Consider the following 24,065-nt stretch of genomic DNA (forward strand, 5'->3'; position numbering starts at 1 on the left):
CAACACACAACAAGAATTATTAAGGTTTTAAATTCCTCCAAATTTTAAGCGTGCAGCTTCTTAATAACACATCCGTTTCCATTTTTAGATAGAGGGCTAAACACATTTGCTGTATTTATAAAACTACTTGAAAAATCATAATTAACTTGTGTAGAGTTGTATATTACTCAATCAACATTTAACAAACAATCCTCACTTATATTTCAAGTTTTCTGACTTTTTAATAATTTTAAAGAATTCTTAGTAAATAAATAAGCTGTATTTTAAACGCCCTTTCTGCCCAAAATGCGTAAGTCATTATAAAAATATTGTCCACAAAAGAAAAAAATAATGTAAAATTTTACTGAACTTGATAACTAGGAAGTTTAGAGACGTAAGTAAGCCTTTTACAGTTTTTGTAAAAAGCACATCGAACTTCCTTTTGATGTTTTATACCGTAAAGTTAAGGTCATTTGGAAAACTATCCTAGAATACAACGGAGGGAATTACTAGCGCTAAGAACCCAATGGCCCAGGAAACAAGAAACGTATCCACTTCGAAAGAAACCATTTCAAGGTTTATAACTTTGTTAGGTACATCATATTACTTAACTGTTGTATTTATTTTTACTTTAAAAAAATAAACTGATATTTGTAAGATTTTACATCAAAGAGATAAATTAAAAAGTGGAATGAAGATGAGACTGAATATAATTTTTTCTGTTCAGATTATTTTCTGTATTAAAAAATATACTTTTATGATAAAATATTTAAAGTGTTTCAAATTCAAAATTTTAACCTCTGTGTTCCCATATCATGACAATATTGTTTATTTTTGAGAAACAAAGATTTTTTTAGACTAATTAAACAAAATATTTATTTTGATAAGTAAATTGTTTCTTTTATTTCGGGCAGCCTCCAACATTTCAGACAGTTGGTTTATAAACAACTCCGAGATATTAGACTTATTATTTGGAACTATTTATTTGAAACCGACTTCATTGGTGTGCTATTGTTTAGCGTTGGAAAATGCAGGGAATAGATTTAAGCAATAAGGCTTACCATGATTTCCTTAATACACCTACATTGTATCTGTCTTTGTAAATTATTTTTTCAACCGACTATTGAAGGAAGTTGAAAACAAATCACGAATAATTTTAAATAAACCTGTACCTAATAAAAACCCTATTGTTGCCCTAAAACCAGAAAACTTTATCCAACAAGTCCTGTACAATAGGAAATGTTGAAGACAATCTTAAAATGCCTCTAGCTAGTGTTTACTTGCTCTGTCAGAAGTTCAACGGACAGGAAGTAACAAGCCAATACAAAACACGGACAGCAAACACGTCACTGTTCACTTCCGCTCGGACGTGACGTTCCTAGCTCGAGTTCTCAAAACAAAGTTAAAAGTCTCTACAGAATTAATGTTACCATCAGAAAGTGGCTACAACATCTTGGATTGTAACCAGGAGATACAAATACTCTGATGCTATTCTGTTTTATGTTCCCATGTCTATTTTGAATCACTTCAAAATATTCTTATGTGTTCCATTTTACTCGAAGATACTATGTTTTAATTATATTTGAGATTATTTATTATTTATCAAGCTATCATTTCAGAGTTTGGTTTAGGTAAGCTACTTCTCATTCAATTTAAGATTCCTTGTTTAATCAAGCAGTTGATCGTAAGGTCGTCAGTTTTTTAGCTGTGCACGTGCTTTAATGTTTTCGTGTCGTGTCTTGTGATGTATATGTATTAACCGTTGACGCAATGAAGATGAAGAATTTTCGTAAAAAAAATAAATACAGTCATTGAGTTTAGTGTATGACTACGCAACCGACGATTAAAAATCTCCGAAACGGTTTTAGTGATATAACAAATCAGGTTTGCAAGGACAGTAAAGTATTCTATCATTTGTATAGAAATTATTTATATTTTTTGCATTTTTTACAGCCAATAAATTAAAATTATATTTATATCGTCTACCTTGTTTCGTGTATGATAACCCAAGTATCTCAAGAAGCGAGCAGCTGCCACCCGAAGAACGTTTTTTGTCTTGGGAACTCTCTACCAAAGATTTATAAAACCTTGTAATACGGATTTCCATACAGAATTGAATTTAATATTACTGTACACATCCTCAGAGCAATACAGCTCTGAATCTTTTGTGAGATTTCTCTAATAATCAAATTAAATCTCGTTCTCATAAACATCGATGGTAAACAAAATAATCTGTAGGGCCTACCTGTCTATAGAGATGGCCACCAACGTAAAGACAGAGGCTGCTACCGTGACGTTGGCAACGAAGTTGTTGACGGTGCAGTAGAAAGATCCGAAAGGCCAGTGAGAGTTCAGCATGAAGATGAAGTTGAAGATGCAGTTGAGAAGAGCCATCATCAGATCCGACACGCTCAGGTTGACCAGGAAGTAGTTAGTGACAGTCCGCATGCGTCGATGAGCTAAAAAAAACGGAATTACACATGAAGTATATACTATATATAATTATTAATTATATTAGTGTTTCTCACGAACTTACAAATTGTCTTTATGAGAGTCCAGAACTCAGTAAGTGGCACAGCAGACTTAGATAACTAAGGCAGAAATAACGTGGATTCAAGTCCTGTTGTCACCGCTTTAAATTGATCTCTTAAGTTAATTCCTTGTACTATCCTGGCTCACCCATTGACCTGCTTGAAATGGTCCACGGACCTTTGAGGAAGATATAGCGAAATGCATTATTAAAAGTGACCACAGATCCTTAAAAAAAGTAATTTTTAATAACACCAAACATCTGACAATGTCAATTTCTTCATTAAAATTTTTTCAAGTAATAAATATCAAATGTATGCATTCCGTTTCGTCTCTTCTAACTACCAAACTAGAATACTAAAACTTCTTAAGTAAATCAAATTATTATTTGTAAATTACAGAATAATAGATACTAAGATAATTTAGATTCACAACAACCCCTTGAGGATCGTAAAATCAATTTAATATAATTCACTTGACTAACCGAAATCATTTAATCAACCCTTTAGAATTGACTTAATATACTACATCAGTAAAACGTTCAACCACTATAAAACGTTAAATTTATTCCTCCTAAATACTAGTTTGTTTTCATGAATGTGAAATGTTTACTGGTTTATTTAAGAATAGTTCTAAAATCTTCACATTCACTGAGTAATTTGAATCCCATTTCGTTTAGACCCAGTTAATTCGTTGAAACTAAAAGCTGCTTCAGTTAGTCTTATTCCAAGCCATCGAAAATTATAGACTCGGATTCCGGCTCGGATCGCCTACAGACTTCCTCCATTACATCGTTCGCCCACAAACATCCTGGTGTTAACAACTTGGTACTCACTGGCTATGTAGCTTCGAGTAAATGTTATATGTCTCTAAGATACCATACACCTTCACGCTATTAACGTTTTTCGTTTGGTCTATGATATTTTCTTTATATTAAATCATTTATTCACATGTGTTGCCTTATGGTTTAATCTACTGTATATTTATAAGCAAGCGATTTCTTTAAAACATTTTTTATCAGCTCGTGTGAATCGCAGGGAAAACATACGCATGCTGTTAGAAATACATAGTCTGTAGATGTGCAGAATCCTTTTAGAAATTAAAATAGGCTTACAAAATAAGCATAAAAATGAATTCAAAATTTTTATAAATTAACATGGGCCTTATGGGTTGCAATGCTGGTGAAGAAATGTAAAAAAAGAATCTAAGCAAATAGAAGATATACCAATTTAATGTTTTATTTTCAACGTGGGGTGAAATTATAGAAGGCTGTACATTACATTTCATTTTCGTTCGAGATTTCGACCACTGGACGACCTGTAGTATACACAAATGAATAGGATAAATAACTTAACAGCTTCAAACAAATTAATATAAAAAATCAAACATGAAAATGTGTATAGACGTATTATATTTGGTTGGATCATTGATATTGAGATCGTTGAGAGCGAACTAAACTAGATATATTGTTTCAATCCACACAGGAAAACCCCGAAACCCATTCATCGTGTTTACATATTGTTACAGCAACCTACAAAAGAACCATTGCCAGTGTTTTACATGCGCAATCTGTGTACAATTGTTTTATACAGTAAAAGTTCAAAGAACAAATTAACTTACAAAAATTAAAACTCCAATGCATTCTTGATTTTTCCTACAACCTAATACTGCACAATCGTAGATTTAAACCCCCCTATTTTTTCTAAAACACATTTTTTCTAATGTACAATGTAATGATTAGTTATAGTTTTGTTTAACATCTATGAATTATAAAGCTTATTATATTGTTTCTACTTCTCAAAATATTGTTACCTTATAAACATTTGACATAAAGTCTGCGTGGAAAAACATCCCTTATGCCAAGTTAGGGATGAAGCAACCGCGAAGTGGAGTTCAGGGATCATCAGCAAAGATTAATATAAACAAACTAGTTTACGTTTGAAATTGGAAGTATTTTATCTTTGAGTTACCAGAAATATTCAACGAACCCTAATTATATTACCACTAGCAACAGTGCCCGTTGTGGTTAAATACAACGGTCTCTAGTTTATTGATTATGAAATCCATACACCACTTTACTCACTTATATTAATGGTACAGATTAAGCACATAACATTAGAATCGCATACTTAACATAAGGAACACGCTTTAAACACAAATGCAAATTGTTAACAACAACATATTTAATCAAAGAAAAATCTATTAGATAACAATATAACAATAAGCTGTTGAATTATTAACACATGTTTCGTATGATTAGATTATGCATACTGGTAAACCAATTATTGCCATCTATAAAAATTATTGGTTTTTCTTTTCCGAGTCAGGTTAGTTCTTCTACTCGAGACCGATTTTTATAATTTTGGCCTTAAACTTTGGACGGGACCACAGATTTGCCATCAAGTATCGGCATTCATTTTGACGTATATTTCGAGTTATGCACAAACTGCCTCCCTGTACATTTCTTATGAGAGTTAAATTTTGTTCATCGTTCGGCTCTTCTACCCGCCCGATTTTTATAATTTTGGTTTTAAAATAAAGCTATGCAAAGTATATGTGACATCAAGCATCATCATTATTTTTATCTAATATATTACTGGACGAAAGATTTTGTTCAAAATTAATAGTTTAAATTATTTTGCTAATAAAACTCATGTTCTTTTCATTACATTTATTTTTAAACCAATCATCCAGCTGATCAATGTTAATATTAAATTACACCAAATCATTGTTCCAATGCCTACTAAATCTGCATTCAGCCCACTATAACACACTATAATAAAAAACTATTTAACAGATTTTAATTTTTTTTCACTTCAATTAAAGATGTATTCCAGCAGTTCTAATTACATTACCCAATATGTTTTAGTCTAAAAACCTTAAGTGAAATACCAGCTTTCATTTGAACTATTGATTGTTAAGATCGGACTACCTAAAGCACACTGCTGAATCACGAATCAAGAATAGTTACAATCGTTTTAGTAGGCTACTTATCTGCAATCAATGATAAGTAACTCTATTTTTATTTAAGTTATTTCATATGTCTTGGTCTTAAAATACTTTTTCACTTGAGATATTGATAGTTTTAATCAGTAAAGTTCAAGATACTCTACCGCTCAATCAGAAAATATAAATTTGATTTTATCTTGGATATGGAATTTAGTTTTAGATCTATTTACTTATAATTATTCTAATTACGTTATTCTATTTGTTTTGACCTAAGAACAATCAGTGAAAAACCAGCTTCCATTTGATTTATTGATTGTTAAGATCGGACGTACCTAAAGCACACAGCTAAATCACGAACAACACAATTTGTTCGAAAAATTGAGTTATTTATCATCGATTTATAGTTAAACGATCTTGCTTGCAGCCTCAACAATAACTGTCGACTTTGACAGGTTTCACCTAGTAAATATTTAAAAATATCAAATTTTTATAATTATTTGCAAATATACACAAATTATGCTTTCCAATGACCTATTTATTAATAAAATCGGTTCAGTAGAACTGTAGATTTAATTGTAGAAAGTGATATTCTGAAGGAGAATAAAAATTCCTACAAATTACTATTATTTGTAGAATTTATTGAAAATACTCAATAAAGGCAGCCTAAAGTTGGTGACAAATTTAAGATTGGAATTATTAACTTGGAAAAAAATTAGTTTTAAATGTATTATTGTTTATTTTTATTTGTTCACCTCAAATATCTAATAAAATCAAACTTTCATAATTATTTGCAAATCTACACAAATTAGGCTTTCCAACGACCCATTAAGTAACAAAATCGGTCCAGTAGAAGTCTAGATTTAGTTGTACAAAGTTTAACAAAAATATATCTAATTCAGTATTTTCTCGCCACCATAAATTTGGAGATCACTTAGCTTATTGCCAATAACTTTTAAATTAAGGCAAAATCGACCAAAGTGGATGTGATATTATGAAAGAGAATAAAATGTACTACAAATAACTACTATGCATTTCTTGAAAATACTTAATAAAGGCAGCCAAAAGTTGGCTACAAATACAATCATAAAAACATAAACATAAAAAAGCAGTTTTTAATGTGTTTTTGTTATTTTTACTTTTTTACCACAAATATTTAATAAAATCACAATATTATAATTATTTGCAAATCTACTTGAGCTAGGCTTTCCAATGACCCATTAATTAACAAAATCGATCCAGTAGAAGTCTAGATTTAGTTGTAAAAAGTTTGACAAAAAATATCCCAAACTCAATATTTTTTCATTACCATAAATTCGGAGGTTGCTTAGCTTTTTTGCAAATAACTTTTAAATGGTGAGGAAATCGGCCAAAGTGGAAAGAGAATAAAATTTCCTACAAATTGATACCATGCACTTCTTGGAAATACTCAAAAAAGGCAGCCAAAAGTCGCACCCAAGTAAAAAGTGTGAAAAACACCGTTTTCAATGTATTTCTTATGGAAAACATGTTTTTTTTTAATTTTTCACCATAAATAATGACAAAAACAAACTTTCATAATTATTTGCAAATCTACACGACTTAAGCTTTCCAACGACCCATTAATTAATAAAATTGGTCCAGTAGAACTCTAGATTTAGTTGTACAAAGATTTTTAAAACTGAATTATATAAAGAATAGATTTTTAATTACCCAACCATTGAGATATGTTTGTTTCTTTTTTTTAATACTATACAGTTCTTAGTGTTTCAGTGTTTCAGCTCTGGCTGGATTTGTGGACTAATCTTGTTATTTTTTAAGTACTTTCTTGCCAGAGGAAATGGTCAGATTCCAAACACCGAAATTTTGTCAAAACCTTTTCTTCCAGTCTTTACTCGAGATGCATTCAGTCGTGTCCTCATTTCCCAACACCTTATTTTCTGTAATTTAATCATTTAATGTCCGTGGTGTTAAGCTATGGTTCCACAGGATGCGGAATCTCCGCCGTGCGGTGCGATTTTTCCGCTGCGGAATTACAACGACAATTGGTTTAATGGAGTTCCCATGTGTGCGGTTCCACTAACGTGCGTTTCCGCATCCCGAATTTTCGGTTCCGCATGGCCACAGAAAACATACTACTATAACCCAGAATGCCAACCGCATGGTAAAAAGCATTTTTTACACATAAAAAGTGTTTTGAGAGAGCTTTGCCTGTCAATTTGTAGGCAGCGCCACCAGCGTTGCCATGCACCAGCATAGCGCGACCAGTGAACTAACAGAAGCAGTTTTTTTTATACATATTTCAATATTCGATGCAATCCTTAGACTACAATCGAAAAACATGTTTTATGGAAACTGTCCCCAATAACCCTTTAATAATAAACTCATAATCACCAAAAATCCAGCTTCTAATAAAGAAGAATTTATTTTATTTTACTTTGTGCGTTTTCTACGTCAATGGCATTTCTATGTTTAAAAGAGAACGATCCAATCGCTGGTCTTGTTTATATCTATCGTCAATCTTTTTGTAGTATATCATTATTATTCATTGCCCAAATGGCATCTAGGTCTGAAAACTATCTCGCTTGGAATCGAACCAGCGACCTTCAGATTTGAAGGTGAACACTATGACTATACAAATAATTAGTATTTACGACTAGTACTTACCTAGGACGATCCACATAACGATAGAGTTGCCTCCAGTGGCGACCAGAAGCATGATTGCAAACACCGAGGACCAGACCACCTTCTGCCACCAGAGGAGGTCGGTGGGGCGCTGCAGAGGAGGGTAGACACAGTCAGTGAGGAAGTCCTTGAGTCCACTTCGTCGTCCAGAGGTGAGGGTGTCGTCTTGGTCGTCGAAAACAGGGCCCAACACACTCAACACCTACAGGAAGAGGGAAATTAGACGATTTTAAATATGTAATAGGTTGCATACCTTCCCGGGGATTACTAGTTTCAGGTCATAAGACCTATTCTTAAACCCAACTTCAAGTTAGTCCATGAAAACCAATAAAAGTCTTCATCAATATAATAAAGACACAACTACACATAAAGTTCACATTGAAAAACATTTGAGAGTTGGTCTTATGGAACGAAATTCCCAGACCCCGAACCCAGACTACTGTTCTTAAGGCTGAAGACGGACAAAGGTGCAAACATATATTATATTCGTACTATCAGTTGGTGGGAAATAAGTTTAAAATGAATTTAAAATATTTGCTTTTTACACCTCTTTAATGCCTTTATTAATTCAACAATAACTAAAAACCTGCTTCAGGAGAGTGACTTTTACTTTTTACTGAATGACTCTTGACTGCATCCGTATCGATGGTTTTTTTTAAGATAGGACCTCGCATTGAATAAAATAACCCGACACTTCAATACAATCATAATTTATTTGTATGGTTCCAGGATCATGTAATATTACAATTAATTTATAATAAACACCTCTTAAAACAATCGTAGACCTGTAAGCTTATATTGGTTCATTTTCTAAGCTTTCTTCAGACTAATCTTAGACAATTTTAGCTTGACAATGATGGATTCACAAATAACCTTCGAAAAATATTTAGAAATTTAATATTTTTTACTATAATAAGACATTTCGTGTAATTTGACTCAGTGAAGAAAGTAAAATAATAGTTATCTAGGAATTTATTTTCCGATAGTCCTCAGATTTCATTTTTCGTAATGCCAAAAATGATCATACTTTTGAATACAAATACGGAGAATATAATACTTTTGATTTGATGATTAGATTCAACGTTCAATTTCAGAAAACATTCTGAGACGCCTCTGTAAAAGACAAATCCAAAAAAATTAATCGTCATGTGACCTGAAATTATTAAAACGTCATACATGGTCGCAAACTAACTACTGTAGACCGACTTGTAATATTGTTTGGTTAAGTAATGTTTTACCTATTTGTAACGTTTTCATTTGCGAAGCTCTGTCTGCAAAAAGTATCAGTTTGAAGCTTTAATCAAGGAACGAAGATAAATGACGTAAAGTATAGGACTAAACGTAGCATTAGAGTTGGACCAAAACTTATCTCCGTCTCGTAAATCTGTTTTGGATACGCCCAAAACTGTGGACGTTCTGTTTACCATCACGCACCTATAATACTTGAGGTTACATCTATGTTCTCCTTGAAGAAAGGTTACAAAAATTAAACATAGTTATTTTATGATTTTTTTTTTAAATCAATCTTCTTTTGGATATTTAAGTTGTACAATATATTAAATATATGATTTTTCTTATATGTAAATATATCTTTTAAACATTTGTATCTTAAGATTGTAGTATCTCACTTAAAATTCAAATTTTCCTTCTAATAACCTTCGTTGCTTTTTTGTTATAATTATTTTAGAATTGAATTACTTGCAACAATCCATTACAACTCATACATTTTTCAACAGCTACTTTTTTCGACTAAAGAGTAAGTAATCTACACTTTGTTTGACTGTTTTTATTGATCATAACAAAACCTAACCAGAAAGTGCAAGTAGTTTCAATGTTTTTAGCTAATTTATTTTTGCGTCATAAAACAATTGGAAACACAAGATTTCAATAAAATAATCTTTTACTGAGCTTGCAAATATCCTATTGCACTGTAATTAAAGCATATCATATACCTTCCTAAGGCATTAAGGAAATTATATTGTTAACAAAGGGCACATTCTTGACATGTAGTGAATTACTTACACGTTACAACTGTTACTGTTATGTCATAGTAGATTGATATAGTTAAGGATCATTTTATTAGGTAGCATGATCAATTGTCAGTCCAATAATAAATGGCATCCAAATTGAGTCCAAAATCGATGTCATTGTGGATTAGATTCTGCTAACAAATGTTTAAAAGTTGTTAGTTAAAGAAGAATGTAATCAGTGGCAAGGTGAGTTACATTGTATTTCAAATTATTGAAAGTTCTTGTATCACAACTTGTTTTACATGACCAGTAAAAAGCAACCAAAAAGTTACTGTGACAGACTGAAGATCCATGTCATGGGTTTAATCATGTTGCCCACCAGTACATTTCTCTCTTATCTACCGGCTCACCCCTTACTAGGCTGGATATGTTCCACGCACAGGCTGAGGTCTATGTGCAAATTCAAGGTTAAATTAAATGTTATTGCACCCCTCACCCTTATGGCTTTTCCAGAAAATTCTGTGATTGTTTCAAGTCACAGATCGTCAGTACTATGCAATTAAAATTATGAGACAACAATACATGTATCTTACCATTGAAGTCATTCAAACCGAAGTAGGTTTTTGGCCTCCGCAACAATGTGCATCTAGTCTATCCGGTCCTCGATTTCTCCCAGGTATCTCTCAGCTTCCTCAGGTATTTTCCATTTGTTTTATTCATCTACTGGGGCCTGCTGGTCTACCCTCAAATACTTCGTTAACAAACGCATTATCGGATTTCTCACCACGTGGCCTGCCCATCTCAATCTACTGCTTTTAATGTTGGCTGTCCGGATGTTTGTACAGAGTTAGTTCTTGATTTCGTCTGATTCTCCATTCACCATTTTAAATTATTGGGCCATATATTTTCCTTAAAATATATTCCTCAAACAACTATAAATCGTTTCTCAGAACTTTTGTTGTGGTCTGGTAGTATAATTGGGTGGTACGTTCTTGTTTTGTTGTTTTTGAGTTGTTTGGAGTTTAGCAATTTTATACAGAGAAGAAACTTTTCCTTGCTGCTAAAGTCTGCTTTTCTACTTCTTTGTTATCTTGAGAAAACTTTACTCCTAAGTATTTAAATTATCGTTCTCTAAAGTATTTTACCTCACCAACTGTTAGATTGCTGTTCAGAATTTGCTCTATCTTGAGAATACGAGATACTTTGTCTTTTCCTTATAATTATTTAATTTTTAACAATATGTACAGAGATTAAAATAAGTATAGAGGTAGTAAAAATCCATACTACCATACCGTTTGGTTCCTTAAATAAAAAAAAAACGTTTTTAGTAAAGCACCCTAGAGGGTGTTTCAGAGTTCGGTTTTGAGGCCCAGGCTAGTCCCAGGTTGACTGAAGGTCAGGAGACGGTTTTGATAACACAGAAGACGATAATAGTCATATATAAATTATAAATACATATATTTATTTGTATATACTATACATTTATACAGTACCTGAGTACGGTTCAGAGCCCACACGGAAGATACGTTGACGAACGGGTCTTTGTCCAGCAGCAGAGCCGTGCAGTTGTAGAGCTTGGCAAAGTCAATGTCTCCCATTCTGCCAGCCACCCATCCTAACGATGTCGGCTCTCTAAAACATGGCAAAATACGCAACATTAGTATTCATCCAATGGGTATAACAAATTGAACAAAATTTGAAAGAGAGAAGAGATTGAATAGTAAAGAGTTTAAGTGTGTTTTTGTGTTGCTAGCCTTGTAGTTAGAGTGTTTAACTTTGGTAGGAGGGGGTCAGAGTTCAATTCCTGTTATACACAAAGTCGTGATGGGTATAAAACACTTTGCTTTTAGAGCAATTGAGATTTCACAATATACAAATTTTCGCGACAATAATAGCTAAATGTAGTCAATGATAAGGTGACATTGTCTGGTATTCAGAAAAAAAAATTGCAATACACACGACATGTGCTGATGTTTCGGCTTCGTTTCAGATGACCAGTAACCCTTTCGCTGCTCTGAAGATAGACTGGAAAAATAGGCCGAAACGGCATGCATATGTGTAATGCAGTCGTACACTAGAGCACGATATTACTAATTCGTATGGCATCCAAGATAACAAAGGTAATGCAATTAAATCTGATGTTTTTTTTAAGTCAAGTTATTGAGAAAAAAGTTTTCTTAAAGAAACGCAGGGGTTTTAACACTAAGGGACTGTTTGAAAACCAAAATAAGTATTCATTTTTAAATTTGTATATGACAAAAGATTAAAGAAGACACTGCATGCCTCCGTCCCATTGGAAACTGCCTATCCAGGTTTCCTGATAACCCTAGCCAGCCCCCGGTTCCCGGAAGTATGGATTTTACGGGTTTTTCAATACTAAAATGATACATCTCAATGATCACTTGTGGCACAAGGTTGACATTTTTACCCAATATTCCTTATTAGCATGATAAAGGTTAGGTAGAATTATTCATGTAACACGATTATAAATTAAATCCAAATTATTTATATAAATAAAAAATAGTTTTTGTTATTCTCTTAGTAACATTATTTTTAAATAGATGCAAACATAATTTTACAACACTTTTTAGAAGACTAAAACCCCTAAAAATGACACTTCGATCATGAAATTCTAGCTAATAGAACCTGAGATACATAAATTTTTATAACCGTTATTTTAAGAATATCACCAAAAATACTTAAAACTGCAAATTGAAAATGTCGACCAATAAGTACAAACTAGAAAACCTTATTCAGAACCAAAAAGAATAATATTAACATATTTAGCATTTTCAATAGGGAATCTCCTTGGAATGGTGCAAAATGTTCTAATAGGTTATTGACATGGATAGCTTCGATCAACAATTCAATCAACCAGCATCCAAGGGTATGTTCCATATATTCTATAACGATCCTTAAATATCACCTAAGGTAACTAAGATAGCGTATAACATGTTGACCTAATTAATCGTTGTAGCCTTAGTACCTCACCAAGAAATTGGTTCAATATCGTTGTGTGGTGACACACAGTTACATGCTCTATAAATACTACTGGCTATACTTCGATATATGCTACACCTTATAATGTTGGATAAACTATGAACGTCTTTATGAAAGCCATATAAATTTTAAAATCAATCCTTTATCTGTTTGTATTGATTGTTTTTATCCACGCTAGTGGCATTTTTATGGAAGAAGATCTTGTTAAACACACAACACACGTTTAGGGCACACGTGTGTAGGGGAACACGTTTAGATAAAATTGGTCTTAACGTCTCCATTTTTATTTATATGCCCGGGATTGAGCTCGATCCTCTCGTCCCAAAGTACGAGCCGATTTTTTTAATGTCCCACTTTCACATCCTATAGTGGGCTAGGTTCCAGCCCGGAACTGTTCTACACATTACTTCAGGCATGTCCTAGATGGTCGAGTTATTATCACATGGAAAAAAATCCATTGGTGATTGGCGGGATTTAAACCGGGGGCCACGGGGACCGAAGTCCCGCACTCTACTACTAATGTACCACTAATGACCAGCTCGTTACCCAACCCAAAGTCCGAGACGATAGGTACTGGGCTGGAAACACAATCACTAAGCATGTAAATATGGTCATGATAAAATCAAATAGCCCTCACATCCATAAGTATTATGTAGCAAAATATAAAATTTTCATTATTTATTCGTTAAAAATATAGTTTCTGTGTCAAACAACTCTTTATTATATCATTGACTAAACATACACAGAGTAGACTTATCTTCTAATGTAAAAATGTGAATCCAATAAAATAGAAGAAGAAAATTAAATAAAAAGAAAAAGAAAGAAATAAAAATAGATGGTTTAGTACCATCTAACCAGAGGGTACTAGTGTATTGGGTTAAATATTAATTAAAATCCATGCCAGCAACTGATTGATTTATCACTTGACACAGAAAATTGCCATGAGTTGGTAATCTATATCAACAGACTGCACCAAGTTTTTTGGCTTCTATTTGTTTAATTGGATGGAGAGTCTTCTTTGTGTATAGTCAATGATTATACAGGGTGAATCAGACCACCCGTGCACATACTTTAACGATCAGGTATACAAATGTTTACCCACTTTTAGAATAGCTAGGATTTGCATTTTTTTGTGGAGGTCCATCTTGGTCCCAAGCCAACCAGAAAACCCTAAAAAGTTACATTTTCAAATTACAACCCCCCCCCCCCCACCCCAAAAAAAAAAAAGAAAATTCACTTAAATCTTTTTTAGAGAAACACGTTTTTTATGGCTATGGCTCGATAACGGTAAGAGCAAAGATTTGAGAGAATTTTCATGGTTAGGATTTAAATTTTCTACAAGACACTCTTCGGCGTTTTTCGTACTCCTTCACCTACAAAAAACGCCCTATTTATAAAAAATTAAAAATTTCTTAGATTTTAGACGTGTTTTTAATTTTTAAAATTACTTTTCGGATATATATTTGTACTTTTTAATGGCCCCTACATTGAAAGAAAAGTGCCTAAAGTGGCTTTTAAAATTGTAAACCATTAAAAGATTTTAATGGTGGATTTTCAATAAAAAATTCATTTTATTATCGCTTGTTGGTTCAAACCGTTGTGGACGGGTGGTATGATTCATCCTGTATATATAATAATTATTGCAGAGAAGGCAATTTATTTCGCCAATCTTTGTTCCCATCATCAGACCAACTATATCATCTTACAATATTTTATAAATTTCAAGAATTCAATAGAGTGCTCGTGTTCATAAAACTTGAATAGACGCAAGCACATAATTCGTATTTATTTGATGATCCGAATATCTGGATTTGGAGTTTCATGCGGCGAAAGCTCACAATGTACTCGACTGAGTAATATGTATAGGTCTGTGACCGCCACTCTCTATAGAAGGTAAAATCCCAACAATGCCAAAGCATGTTAGTGGGTAGATGATTTAATATGTGTGTATGTGTGTGTGTGTCTCCAACACAACACAAACAACATTGTGGTCCAGCGATTCCTTGAAATTTCTGCAGAGTTTATTGCTTTAGGAAATAACATAAAAATTCATATGAAAGTTTAATCTTTCCTAAACGTCATATGAACTATTTTTTCCAGACTAACTGTGTATATTTTATTTATTTATATAAGGAATAATTAAAAGACCTTTTTCATACTGTTCAGTACGGTTTGGTAAATATGTTAATTAGTAGTCTCATCATCAATCATTAATTTTATTAATATTTAATTAACAGTGTGCATAGTTTTTCAACATTTATTTGTGTGTTAGTCACTTATTTTAAGTCTGTAAAATGTACTCTACTCTACTCACACACACACACACACACACCATGGCAATTCCCTCCCCCACATTCTCCTTAAAATCATACGATGCCTACGTCATATGGCGTGATATATCTCTGTCTCTTTCCCTCTCATGGAAAATTCAAATTTCCCCACCATGATTTTATTCAGTTAGCGTCTAAAACCTTCCTCGATCGGACCTATGTGCCGCACCGCGCCGTTTGTCTGGCAATCTCTCGGTCTTTTGACCACCTCGTGGTGGAAGTGTCCCCACTTTAAAAACTATCTCTTAATCAGTGAATAATAGTACTAAATTTCCCATTTCGAAGTGTGTAGTGCATCTGAACTTCCAGATCTTCTTGTGTGTCCCTCAGAGTGGTGAGCTCACCCAATCCCCATTCCCCCTGCTACTTTCCAGTGTTGGATTTTCTTATTGAAAGGTATGTGACATTGTTTTTTTTTTCAACTCTAATAACTCTCATATCGAACACATACTGTAAATTTTAAATTTAAGTTAACCGTTTTTAAGTATGCCTTATCTTTATTGGCCCTTTTGTGGTTGTACTTACTAGATCTGGATAGTTTAATACAAGCCAGATCAAAAGACAAAAATTATGGTTAGCTTTGCACTTGTTCTCGTCGCACCAATAATAAATTTTGATTCATGTGCATGTATGATGTAAATTAAGCTTTTTTTAATAAAACATGTAGCCCACTTAAAACTTTTTAAAGTAAGTAATAATAAAACGCCACCAAAAACCATGAATAAATTAAGGTTTTACAATAATTTAGTTTTGAAGTAATTAAATCATAAAAGTTAAAGGATGGTATTTTATATTGCACGTACGTAAAGAAGTTAAAACAAGCACCTAAGTTATATCGTATTTAAACTCACTAGCAAAATTTATGATCATCGTTTATTATACTTTTTTATTATACACATATACACATTTATGACATTTTTAAAAACTTGCTTTACAAAGGTTATGCACTGGTAACAATATAAACAATTTATGATTATAAACCAACAATAGAATAGTTAAGCCAAAACTTTGAAGCTAGTTATAACTATTAATAAGCAAATAGTTTGAGCAGTTCAATCTTTAAGGTCAAAAGTTTGAACTGGTTACCAAAATATCTAAGTGACTCTTAAGGCTACCTTCGTAGTGGCTAAGTACTGGTTTTTATTAAGCATTTACACAATAAAAATGTGACATAGCATTAACAAACCATTTTTATTAATAAGTGGAATAACAGATTTAGCGTTTATGAATTTAACTCTTCTTTTATAGAGCTATTTTCAACAAGAGCTTCAGCTTGTACCTCTAAAAGGAAAGAACAGAGAAAAAGGGAAACTCGATATTCGTTGTCCTACTTTCTTCGCAAAAGTGTGACACCTTTTAAGGTTTTAGCGGAACGAAAAATTAATACTCTACCGTGTGCACGCAGAGTGAATTCAGTTATGAGTCCAACAGCTTTAAATTGATCTGTATGTTCAGGAAAGGCATATTTTTTAGAGAGGCTGTAACAAACTATTATGCAGATTTTTTTTAACCTTGGTGTGGAAAATATGCAATCCCTGATTGTTGTGGTTTTAGAAAATTTTCAACTTGTTATTTGTGATACAGATTCATTTATATATTCACAGTAACTTTAAAAAATACACTCTCTCAAATAGGGCCACAAACAAACTGAAGTTCCGATGGTAGTCATTAGAAACTCTTTAGAGAAAAGGTTTTTTATTGCTTTGAGATAGAAAGAATTCTTCAAAGCCTGCAGTGCATGTTATAAGAATATGCGTGCGAACTTTAGAGACATTTAACTTGACATTGGAAAACAGAACAAAAAAATAAAACTCGTTGGTGCAAATAAACCTAACAAATTTGGTAAAATTCAGGATGTTTTATATTTTTAACAATGATTTTCCAATTTCTATTTGTACTTAGTAACACAAGTAAGACTTTGGAAGAAAACGTTGATAGGAACAGAAATGTAAGGTTTTATATAAGACAATTAATTGTAATGTTTTATTGGTGATTTATCCATAGAATTTGGAATACGGTAACGTACATTACTTAATTTTCTGTAAATATCTCCTATACTTTTTTATATTATCATTGAATATACATGTGAATATTATATATATAAAACAATATTTAATATCAAACATTTTCATTATTTTCAGTATTTTTCGTAATATTTGCAAAACACACTTTGACATTTGTACCAATCAATAAGAAACAAATGAACTTAGCTGATTGAAAAAACTAAATGCAAAAACAGACCAAGAAGACTATCGAACTAGAGAAACCAGATGTAATTTAATTGGATTCGAAACTGATCCAAGATGTATAACATCTGCTCTCAGTGGCGTTCCCTACAGAGCTTCAGGACTCCCAGAACACTTTGTGAAGATTGATTGGATGTTATTGCGAGAAAATAGTTAAAAATAACTAATACGTGATTTTTATCGTGCTAAAATAGTTTGTAACAAATATTATTGTGAAATCGGACTACCAATGCAGATACTATTTACTACAGTACTAGTAAACTACATTACTGATGTAACGTATAGATTGTGTAGTAAACCTACTATTTTATTTGATTTATATAAAATGCTCATAGTTTGTAGCACAGATCATAATTAAATTATGTTGTTGTGCTGAAAGAAAACTGAAGATGATATTTAAGTAAATGTTATTCGCTAAGATACCTGTAGTTAAGGAGGCCGGAGGTATAAGCCAACTATTTTTTTTCTTTTTTTTCAATTATTTCGTTCCAACTGTTAAATTTCCAAAACCTTGACAACAAACATGCCAAATATTGAAATATATGTAGATATTTCAAATTTTTCAACCACCCCTTGACAAACCCCCTAAAAAAATATCATTTATATCCTGAATAATCCGCCCACGTGAGTTTTCCTTAAATATTGAAGGAGGGGTTTTTAGTAAACGTAACGTGATACATCATTCAATATTCAACTGGAGTGTCAGCGAGCCACGTCTGGTGCAGAGCAACCGCGCTGACTTATTCAATAAGTTTAAGGCACAATAAAACTCTAATGTATACAAATTGTGAATATTCACAATATAACTTGAGACAGCATTGATCTAGATAATAGTTACATTTTATGTTTCAGCATTATGTGCAAAGCATGGAAAAGGGGGTTGAAAGTAAAGGCAGACAATGGGAAGAAAAAAACTGTTTACATCAAATTGTGACCTAAATAAAAAACTTATACTTGTGATGTGATAAACTATTAGTGTCGTGTTCTTTCTTCGGTTGAACAAATTTCAATTAATAATAAGTTTTTGAACAGAATATATTTTAGTGTTTAAGTTACAGATTGGCCTGGCGTATAAGGTAACAACTAAAAAGAAAATGGTTTTTGTAATAATGTTATTTATTGTTTCGTACTTTCGTTTGTGATGTGATTAAATGTGTGTATTTTAACTTTGACTCTGGAATGAAATTTGATGTCCTTTACAGCCTGAAGAAGTTCCCCTTGGGAAGAAGCTCTTCACTAAACTTTATTTTTTTCGTTGGAGATTTACACACAAAACAGATGTTTGTTATAGTTGTTCCCTGCGTTTAGAAAATATCGTTTTTTTATGATAAACTTAAATAATTTATTACTTGATTGTACCTCTAAATTAGGGAAACTAAACTAAATTAGCTAAATTAAACTACATCAACCCTAGATTATCATATTTTTCCGCTTAAATCACCCCAAAAACCTTGTACAAAATGAATTGTCCACCCCTTTAAAAGATAACCTTAACTACTTTCCTAATTACACTGTACGTGTGTGCGATAGATGGTTTTATTTCTAGGCATAATGTGAAGAAAATAGAAGTTGTGGTAACTGTAGCTTTTAAGTGACTCCTAACATAAAGTAAGTGATTATATTTGACGGTTTATCAATGAAAATGACTAATTAGTACCCATTGTGAATATGATTAGCTTCATAATAACCTTGTAAGTATTATGAGGGTAATTATAAGTTCTCAGCCTTTTTTTAAATGTCATTAATCATAACCATTCGACTCATAATACCGTATAACTAAATCAAAGAGATTGTATATGGATTAAGTACAACAAAATGTAAAATGTTATTTACAGATAAATTATATTATTATATAACAGTATTTAAACTTTACACAGTTCAAAATGGATGCCTGAACATTCCAGTGATGTAATTATTTTGTCTCTCTCTCGGGTTCGTGGTAGCTCGTGATCAATTGCATTCGAAACGTAATTTGATGATTTGAAATCTAATTTTAATGGCTGGGACCAAAACCACTACTTTATCCTATAGTTGAACTTTGATCGTTATGGTTAGTAAAATATAAACATAATCAATTCATTGAAACCACAAAACAGAGGAAACTTAATAATATGTATTGTTTGTTGTTGCCATCCAACTATAAACTCAAATATTGATAAATTATGCTCTGTATATTCTTATTGCTCGTTTAGAGCTCTTTTTCATTTGTTTAGTTTTGAAAGTCAATGTTTACTTTATGTCCCATGATAAAAATATCGTCCATATTTCGGGTGAAAGCATTTTAATGGTCTCGTTCCTTTAGTCTCTCGTCTAAGTGTGGATCTTAAAACACAGCTTGGTCTCACTTCAAAACATAGCTTTTGCTTTTTGATACGAGCTACTGTTGCACTCTTTGGTTGCAACTGTAACCAATGATGATTGAAAGGTTTTTTAATTTTATAATTCATATGATAAGCTGTTATAACAGTCGAGTTTATGTCGAAGTCAATAAATACTTTTTATATAAAGAAAGTTAAACTATTTTACTAAAGCTATGGTGATAAAAAACTATGTTTAAAAATTTTGATGTTTTGGTCAACTACCTGATAATTGTTTACTTTTAATGTGACTAAATTTTGGTGTTAATATGCAGGTATTAATTGTGTAGCCCTCGTAAAAAATACGCTTGATACCTTTTTATTAAACTTGTTTTATTTAATTTAGTGTATATATACAAATTTAAAAAGGCTTTCACTTCATAGTTTATTGTATTCTTAGGTTAAAAGTGGGGCGCGAGCTGATGTGTCCTTTAGTTTGTGGCGTGATTAAATGTGTGACATCTGCGGGAACGAGCTGGTCTCGTGGTTAGAGCGCGGGACTTTGGTCCCTGAGGTCATGAGTTCAAATCCCACCAAATCACCAACGGATTTTATCTTTGTGATAATGTTGCAACCCCTGGGTCTAGCCTGAAGTGATGTGAAAAAACAATTCTGGGCTCGTGCTAAGTGTTAACATAATTTAATACAGTACTTTAGTTATTATATCAACTGTAGTTATTATATTTTGTTTGGTTTTCAAGTTCCTTCTTGTAAGTGGTCTAGACATGTTTTACCTTTTTGAAACTAAGATCAGTCTAATTTGTTATTTTATGTTTATGTTTATGTTTATGTTTATGTTTATGTTTAAGTTTATGTTTGTCGCCTTAAAATAAAAACTAGGATCGTAAGAAAACCATTGTCTTTGTTAGTATGTTTATAAATTTAATGCAAATACTTCATTTTTTATACTTTTCAATGAAATGGCGACCATACAAAGTAGGTATTTTAAGCCAAGTATGAGTGGGGATGAGTGTAGGATGAGTGGCGCGATCTTTCAGTCTTGTTAGTGACTAAGGCCAACATATTCCTTAGAAACAGCTGTTAATTATTAGGACCTACATTTTAGAATGGAATCTGAACCACATTTTTGCCTTGGTATTAACATTGACTTTATAGATATAAAGTCAATGGTATTTACGAATGGTCTAACTATCAGGATAGTACTGCGGATAGTCGTAGTACTCACTAGTGCGGACGTTAAACCAATATAATTTTAAAGCATTTTAACATTTACAATTTTACCGGAAATTTTTACGATCTTAAAGTAATTTTAATTATAGTGGTACACATTGATTAGCCCTAAGTATTCATTACAGCTTTTTAATAAAATATTTGATTAAAAATTATAGTTGATTCATCACTACTTAATAAAGTTCAAAGACATAAGCAGCAATGAAAACTTGTACTAATTTTGTGTGTCGATTAAGTTAGGTTTCAAACAGTTAGCTCTTTTTGAGTTTACTAGATAAGATCTTACTATGATATACGTTAATAATCTTATTTTTATGAAGATAATTAAAAAAAGGTTATCTTTAACATGTTTTGTAAAATTTTACAATTTAGTTCAATAGGTCCTAAGTTGATCTCAATAAAAAAGAGACATGTTTTATCGTTTTCTGTTCATTTCATTTCATAAATATTTCAACTAAGTACGATGTCTAATTATTTTCATAGATTGTTTGTTTATACAGTACAATAGTTATTTTGGCTTAGTATTTTTTTAACAGAGCTGCATCACATAAAGTGCGGAAATTTGAACGGTATAAAAAAGCGTATTTTACAGTAAGCATACATTCAAATTCAAATAAAAATATTTTTATTTAAGATATTACATTACAAGCATGGCCCCGCCGAGTTTTAAAAAACTTTTCGGCGGGGACCAATAAATTCAAAAAATGACAAACAAAGTTTACAGATTTGTTTCCTTAAGTTTTTTTATGCCAAACATTATGAAACTAGTTCTAAGGTGGTTTGTGGCAGGCACTTATTTGTAACAAGAGTATTTTGGCAGCAAGACTTAACATATAAAAGCATTTTACTAATTAAGTACCAAGAACCGGATATTGGTTTAGGTTGTTATTCCAACTCCCAATATGATACATTTGTAAATATTTGTGTGCTTATTGATTAGACAAAATAACCTTTGCAACTCTTCGTATATTGTCCTATGAATATATATGTTCCTCTACATATTCTCTCCACCCATGCCATCACTCGTTTTTGTACAAATTTAATTTCCATACATATCACATTAGTTTTATTCGTTTTATAAACCTTTCGTTTACTATACGTACTACCGAGAATATGTAGATGAAGCCTTCTGGTTACGATGCACTAAATAAATAAATTCGTTTCATATCAAACAAAATCTACAGTATTAACAAAATATTATTTTTTACTTCTGTGCTATTTAAACTTTTACTATTTTAAATTACGTTTATAGAAATGGGTTTTATTATTACAGTAGTTGATAAAACTTAAACACATAGAACAATTTAATTTTTTGTTCTTCTTGGTTAATTTATATAAGTAAAACAAACATTAGTGTGATAAACGATGCGATTAGAGTTTTTATGAAATTATTTTTAAGAGTGTGTATTTTTTACTGACAACTTAGCAACAGAATATTCCTGTCCACCGATTAAACCACGAGTATGTATTTTCCGAAAAAACAATAATAGGAAGAATGTAAAACTGTTTGAACTTTATAAAGTTCCCATATCATTGACCTTCAGCTTCAGCCACGCCCCACATGGCTGGCAAAAAACAACTAATCCTTATAATATTTAAAGGCTTTAGGCTATAGTGGATCCCACATACGTCCGCATAGTAAAAACTTACAACTACAAAAGGAGTTGGATTTTATTTTAATGTTTTAGCGTGGGAAATCTTTCATTTACACGTTGTGCAGAAGTGAAAGTGGCAAAAAATTGTTTCTTGTAACGTATTACATTTAATTAATGAAAATCTGTTTCCAAATACAATACCTAGTTTTTTTCCTGAATGTTTGCTAAAACATATTTAAATTAATTTAGTAAAAATATCAGTATCAGAATTAACAATTTTAAAAAGAAATAAAAACATTTTTGCCTGGCCATTTTTTCCAACACAATAAAATAAAAAATACATTAAAAATACATCAAATGTAATGTTCTAATCAATACATTTTCTTTTCATTCAAATAGAGTAAAAATATATATATATATAATTTTACTGCTATCTTTGGCATTGTAAAACTTTTTGTAATATGAAAATTTCCGTGTTATCGCATTGTTGGTTTTGCATGTTTTAAAATGCAGTCAAAATATTTAACAAAAAACATATATTTACTAAAACATGTAATTTTCTCAATATCAAATTAAATAAGACACATTATTTTACTAACTGAAAGGAGAATTATGCCAATCACTTTGAAACTCATCAAGGAGTGAAATGGTCACAAAACTGCGCACTTAAGACAGCCCCAGAAAACAAATACAGCTAAAACTGTAGTAAAATGTTCTTAACATTACCTATATTCAACAAAAATTTTATCGATGAAAAATGTCTATTAGGAACGAAATTATTACAAATATATATATTTAACAGCTGCATTACTTACTCAAACGAGGTGTAATCACTTTAAAACTCATCGAGAACATCGATCACTTAAACATTTCTAAACACTGTGAAAAACTGAAACAAAAACAGCTAAAAATATATAAAATGTCATTTTTCCATCGCAACGTTTTTCACTTGTTAAGACTGTTTCACTAGAAGCGCCCCATCGCACTGAATTGTACGTTGTTGCGTCCATCCATGCGCGCCCCGCCGCACAGACTAGCGTATCTTCCCACTTCCCGCCAACCCGCCAACCCCAGCGTTCCTACCGTCCGGCGCGTCATCCCTTCCCGCACATTCCCAGAATGGCTACAGTAACACGGCCCACTACAGACATTGGACTATGGGATTATAAGGATTTATTAAACCGCACCCTTGTAAATGCAAACGTGTAACTCGAGTTTTGTTTGTGGTTAGAATTTGCTTGCGAGTTTACATTAGTGT

At 32.1% G+C, this 24,065-nt stretch overlaps 1 protein-coding gene across 2 annotated transcripts in view; it reads right to left on the bottom strand.

The window, feature by feature from the left end:
- Positions 1 to 23,778, bottom strand: part of LOC128990147 (tachykinin-like peptides receptor 86C) — a 38,789-nt gene extending 15,011 nt beyond the window's left edge. For both annotated transcript variants that reach the window (XM_054412414.1, XM_054412413.1), the window contains exons 1-4: positions 23,623 to 23,778; positions 11,582 to 11,720; positions 8,101 to 8,320; positions 2,225 to 2,438 (exon numbers count right to left, since the gene is read on the bottom strand). In XM_054412414.1, coding sequence (XP_054268389.1) covers positions 2,225 to 2,438; positions 8,101 to 8,320; positions 11,582 to 11,686 — 539 coding nt within the window. In that variant the 5' untranslated portion in view covers positions 11,687 to 11,720; positions 23,623 to 23,778. The remainder of the gene's footprint in view (positions 1 to 2,224; positions 2,439 to 8,100; positions 8,321 to 11,581; positions 11,721 to 23,622) is intronic.
- Between the last annotated feature and the right edge of the window lie 287 nt (positions 23,779 to 24,065).

Source organism: Macrosteles quadrilineatus, unplaced genomic scaffold (genome assembly GCF_028750875.1).
Source record: "Macrosteles quadrilineatus isolate MER2022 unplaced genomic scaffold, UCM_ALF_1.0 Scaffold_3__2_contigs__length_128488019, whole genome shotgun sequence".
Classification (NCBI taxonomy): domain Eukaryota; kingdom Metazoa; phylum Arthropoda; class Insecta; order Hemiptera; family Cicadellidae; genus Macrosteles; species Macrosteles quadrilineatus.